Raw genomic sequence first — 5776 nt, forward strand, 5'->3', positions numbered from 1 at the left:
TTGGGATTAACTCCAAGTAGCATATAGAAGTTAAAACTCAGATAGATTAGTTAATTAGCTCTAATGTTCAAGTTATTTTGAGCCTTGGCATGATAATTTTTTCTCTTTGAAACTAGCATGGATTGTTTGAAAATTTACCAAGTTTTAAATAAGCTAAAGAAAAAGACGGTAGAGGATAAAGTTAAAGAGTAGTGTTGCTGCCGGCCGGCTGGCTACAAATGGTTTCAAAGTTCACTGATTTGCTGCCGTACTGCAATTCAAATTTCATTGTATGTTTCACCAAATAGAGCTATGATTAGTAGATTAAGACTATTTCAACATTGGTATTTCGACATCACAATTAGTTTTCCGCTGTAGAACTGGGAAATCTGCATTATATCATACTAACCAAGTGTGATGAAACAGTGGCTAGAGATGGCATTACTCAGGTTCATTGCAGAGGTTTCTAACAATAAGGGCTCGATTGGTACAAGGGATAAGGAATAATTAATCCCGGAATTAAATATAAGAAGAGTTTATCCCATGTTTGGTTGGTAGAAAATTACGGTATAATTAATTTCGGAATTGTAATATTTTTTTATCCTCATGGAAAGGTGGAATAACTAATCCTGGGATAATTAATCCTGAGATAACTTCTTTACAACCAAAGAACCCCCAATAGTACAATTCTTGGAACTGATTCAGGCTGGAACTCAACATCTGATCCTTGCAAGGACAGATGGTCTGGTGCTATATGTGATGCAAAAACACCTTCTGTGCACAAAATCATTTTTGATGGTTACAATTTCTCTGGAACTTTTGATGCCAACACAATATGTAACGTGGATTCAATCGCGACAACCCTTTTCGTCCTCAGTCGAAAAGATGACCTACTTCAGGAAGAAAACATGGACAGTATAGACAACTGCAAGCATCTAACACACCTTATTCTTGGTGGAAACCGGTTCTCGGGTAGACTTCCACACTCAGTTAGTAGCTACATGAACTCCTCTGTTGTGTGGCGCCCCGTTGGCAAACACAACATGCTCATCCTTGCCTGAAGAGTCAGAAATTTACAGTCAAGACTGAAAATTGCAGGCATTAGATATGCCTTTGTCAGCACTAGTTATCATATTGACTAAGACCAAAAGTTGCAAGAAGCTTACATATTACTACTATCTACAGAGTCCTAAGACTATGAACTACCCAAAAATCTTCTTGCAATTTAAAAACTTCCAAACTATAAGCTAGGCAAAACATTCATCATCAGTGTAACAAATACTGAGATCATCCAAACATCTGAACTCACCTAAAAGAGATCCATAGTTATCAATGATTGGTAAGCCGAGTTTCAGCGAAAATTTGACTTCACTACCACCTGGAAGTTGTATCCAATGTCCCATCCACAAATCTTCATCAACTTGACCTTCTTGTTTCTTCTCCCCTCCACTAGAATCAGTTGGCATATTGTTTTGCAGCCCGGACTTCGTTGAGCACTGAAAATCGAATTCCTTAGACTGATGATAAGCGCGGAAAGCTTCTTCAGCCGTGTTAAGACTAGTCCCTAACAAATTTCTTGTCATACTTACGGATTGCCTTTTTTCGCGAGAATCAATCCTTTGGTCACTTGATTCACCAGTAAAATGAGTTTGGTTATTAGTGCATTGCTTCTGCTTCGCCTTGACTAGTTTCTGAAACTCGAGTTTCTTCGATTGATAAGCCCGGGAAGCCTCTTCAGCAGTGCCAAAAGTCCCCAACCAAATCTTTTTCTTAGTGATGGGGTTTGTAATCTCAGATGTATATTTCCCCCACTTGTTCTTGTGAACTCCAACAATATGTGTTGTTTTGCGTCTTTTATCTCTACCCACACTAGCAGTATCTAAGGACAACGATGCGCCAACAGGCGATTCGTGCTGAATTTGATCACAACTCTTTGGTTTATTCTCCTTATTTCCCAGCAGGCATAATTTATCAAACTCAGACTTGTAGGAGAAATAAGCTTCTGAAGCTTCTTCAACAGTGTCAAAAGTGCCCAACCATATTTGCTTAAGCCTAATGGGGTCTCTAATTACAGCACCATACTTGCCATTCTTTTGCCTTCGGATTCCATGTAAGCTTAGTTTGGCTTTAGTACTGCTTGTTGTTACAGTATTAATATTACACCCATCAGATGATGATCTTCTTGTACCCTGGAAAAAATTAACCATTAAACATGAGGTTTGCTTACAAGATTCTACACTAATTATGAAGTTCTTTCCTTTTACTAATTTCTCAGATATTGTGCAATGTGTAAGGGTGGATAGAGCTTCGAAGTACGAGGTTCATCTGAACTGGTACTTCTGATCTGGAGCACAAATTTTTGTGTAAAAGTCAACTAAAACTACAAAAAATTTAATGAGTTCAATGCTAATAAACTTAAAAGATTGAAGTCATAAAACTTAAATACTGGATACGTGACAATGTGCAATGTGCATGTTAGAGTTAAAGCCTTTTGATACCTATTTTAAAAGATTCAAACGTACCTGCTTTTCCTGAAAAGAGTCTTTTCTTATCTCCCTAATAAAGAGATTTTTACCATTGGTTTTGCTTCTTTCAGCAGCATTAGTTGTATTTGTGGAATTTGAACCCTGTGATTTGAGCTGTGAAGATGGAATTTTTTGCCTGAGTTGGACAGAAGCAGAGGATTTACTTTTAGTTTTAGTAGAATCTTGATTTGCCTTGAGTAGTTCTAGTTGTGCAGCAAATTCAGATTGCTTCACCAAATAAGCATTAGAAGCCTCTTGAGCAGTTTTAAAGCTACCCAACCAAACCTTTTTTTTCTTAATAGGATCTTTAATTGCAGCACCATATTTACCACATTTTCTCTTATGAACCCCAGCAAATTTAGTTGCATGCAAATCCATAACTGTACTGTTACTGTCCATGTGATTGTGATTGTGATTGTGATTCTGCTCCTTTACCTTGTAATCAAGAATCTCAGCTGACCATCTTCTTCTACTTTCTTGACTTTCACTAGCAGATGAAACAACAGCATCTGAGTCCAAGATTACAACTTGGGTTAACTTATTCTGCTTTTTATTACTGGTTTTTTCTTCTGTTTCTTTTTGCTCTGCAACAGTTTCCATGGCTCTGATTATGTTATCGAGACAATGTAAAATGACTGTATGCATTGAACTGAGGAATGTCTTGGAATTTATGAGAATACTTAGGCACTGAACTATTCGTACACTGTAGAGTAGTATGGTGGAAACTCTACTTACCTTGTTACCAAGCCACGTGACACTGCTGCTTGCTTTTTTGTTATTTTATTTATTCCATCTAGTGACGCATGTTGCTTGTCAAGCTCGGACTAAGGTACAGTATTGGATGGCTTACGCAAAGACAATAACGTGCTACTACTTTAATATGTTGTGCACAGTGTTTTCAGTTTGAACTTTTTCTCGTGCAAAGCCTATCATGTTATTACTATTTTTTTAAAAATAAATATTGTGCCTGTTTTATCTAGATATATATATAGGTGACATTGAAATTGTTAGGTGTGAGTGTATAATGAAAGTCTTCCTTTTAATATTCTTTGGTTCAACTTCTTTAATTACATTTGCTTCGTAGCATAGTAACTCCAAAAATCTCCGGCACCTTATGAGATATTAAAGTTTTTGAGTTCCAAGAGGAGTATCTTGATGGAAGGGCACCACTTGCAGCTTAATGCCTTCATTTGGTTCAATACAGAGAAATTTATCAGGTCCACTCGTGCATAATAAGGATTGACAGACTGGAACCTTTATCTTAATTCTATAGGCGATTGTAGGATTGCGGGAGATGTTCATAACATGCAGCGGAGCGGAAGACAATAATAATTCTAGAAAGATCTTTTCGTGTTTAAAATTTATTTACATGTCAAAGATCGAATCTAAGACGTACCTGGTGAAAAGAGTCTCGTTTCAAAAATTCTTCGATAGTTTGAAGACTCTATGCGTATCCACACCGAGACCGATCTTTACCTGATCAATGAAAATCGCGAACAAATTGAACGACAAATATTGTGTTGAAATTTTCTCAAAAATCTCAACTCAAAAGTAGAAGGAACAAGAAATAATTTTCTCGCAATAATATTTTCTCTTGATTTTTTTTGGGGCACACATACACCTTATAGGTTTTCATATATTCTTCAAGTTCACAAATATATCTCTATATATAACAACAACAACAACAACAACAACCCAGTAAAATCCCACCAATGGGGTCTGGGGAGGGTAGTGTATACGCAGACCTTACCCCTAACCCGAAGGGTAGAGAGGCTATTTTCGAAAGACCCTCGGCTCAAGAAAACAAAAAGACAAAAGGACAAAAGGAGACAATATTAGTATCACCACAACAATCATAGAAAAAATAGGAACACCATGAAATCCAGAAGAAAGATGCAAAGCAAAAGCGATAGCTAGTAAATAGGTCATGCACTCGAAAGCAAAATAGTAAGACACAACATTGCCACTAGCTATCTTAGACAAAAACCCTACCTAACTAGTCCCACAATGGTACGAAGTAAGGCAAGACTCAACTACCTCCTAACCTACAACCCTAATACTCGACCTCCACATCTCCCTATAAAGTGTCATGTCCTCGGAAATCTGGAGTCTCGCCATATCCTTCTTGATCACCTCTCCCCAATACTTCTTAGGCCGCCCTCTACCTCTTTTCGTGCCTTCCACAATCAGCCGCTCACACCTCCGTACCGGAGCATCTAGGCTTCTCCTCTAAATATGTCTGAACCATCTAAGTCTCGCTTCCCGCATCTTGTCATCAATGGGAGCCACGTGCACCTTCTCCCGAATATCATCATTCCTAATCTTATCTATCCTAGTGTACCCGTATATCTACCTCAACATCCTCATCTCTACTACTTTCATCTTCTGGATATGTGAGTTTTTAACGGGCTAACACTCAGCCCCATACATCATGGCCGGTCTAACCATCGCTTTATAGAATTTACCTTTGAGTATCGGTGGTACTCTCTTGTCACACAGGACTCCAGATGCTAACCTCCACTTCATCTATCCTACCCCAATACGGTGTGTGACATCTTCGTCGATCTCCTCTCCCCCTGGATAACCGAACCAAGGTACTTGAAGCTGCCTCTAGTCGAAATGACCTGTGATCCAAGCCTCACATCCACACCCACTTCTCTCGGCTCAGCGCTGAACTTACACTCCAGGTATTCCGTCTTCGTCCTGCTCAGCTTGAAACCCTTAGACTCAAGAGTCTGTCTCCAAACCTCCAGCCTCTCGTTAACCCTGGCTCACGACTCATCAATCAGAATTATGTCATCGACGAATAGCATGCACCATGGTACCTCCCCTTAAATATGGTGTGTTAACGCGTCCATCACCAGGGAGAATAAGAATGGACTGAGCGCAGAACCTTGGTGTAATCCCATTACAATCGAAAAATGCTCAGAGTCGCCTCCTACTCTCCTAACCTGAGTCTTAACCTCATCATACATGTCCTTAATCGCCATAATGTAGGGAACCAACACACCTTTTGCCTCGAGGCATCTCCAGAGAACTTCTCTAGGAACCTTGTCATATGCTTTCTCTAGGTCAATAAACACCATGTGCAGATCCTTCTTCCTCTCTCTATACATTTCCACCAACCTTCTAACAAGGTGTATAGCTTCTGTAGTCGAACGTCCCGGCATGAACCCAAACTGGTTGTCGGATACAGAAACTATCATCCTCTCCCTTGCTTCAACCACCCTCTCTCACACTTTTATGGTATGACTCAGTAATTTGATACCCCT

The 5776-nt window shown here is 39.2% G+C and overlaps 1 protein-coding gene across 1 annotated transcript; it reads right to left on the reverse strand.

The window, feature by feature from the left end:
• Positions 1 to 411: 411 nt before the first annotated feature.
• On the reverse strand, positions 412 to 3171 carry LOC107785831 (uncharacterized). Its single transcript, XM_016607218.2, has 3 exons — positions 2502 to 3171; positions 1289 to 2168; positions 412 to 1036 (listed from the first exon to the last, which is right to left on the reverse strand). Exons 1-3 carry the CDS (start codon positions 3147 to 3149, stop codon positions 966 to 968), a joined length of 1599 nt encoding a protein of 532 aa, XP_016462704.2. The 5' UTR covers positions 3150 to 3171; the 3' UTR covers positions 412 to 965.
• Between the last annotated feature and the right edge of the window lie 2605 nt (positions 3172 to 5776).

The sequence above is a fragment of the Nicotiana tabacum genome, chromosome 9, assembly GCF_000715075.1.
Source record: "Nicotiana tabacum cultivar K326 chromosome 9, ASM71507v2, whole genome shotgun sequence".
NCBI lineage: Eukaryota > Viridiplantae > Streptophyta > Magnoliopsida > Solanales > Solanaceae > Nicotiana > Nicotiana tabacum.

Coding starts and splice junctions, on each gene's coding strand:
- LOC107785831 (XM_016607218.2), bottom strand. CDS start 3,149: ATGCATACAGTCATTTTACATTGTCTCGATAACATAATCAGAGCCATG. Junction 2,169..2,501: donor ACTCTTTTCAGGAAAAGCAG/GTACGTTTGAAT, acceptor AATTTTTTCCAG/GGTACAAGAAGATCATCATC. Junction 1,037..1,288: donor TAACTATGGATCTCTTTTAG/GTGAGTTCAGAT, acceptor CTGACTCTTCAG/GCAAGGATGAGCATGTTGTG.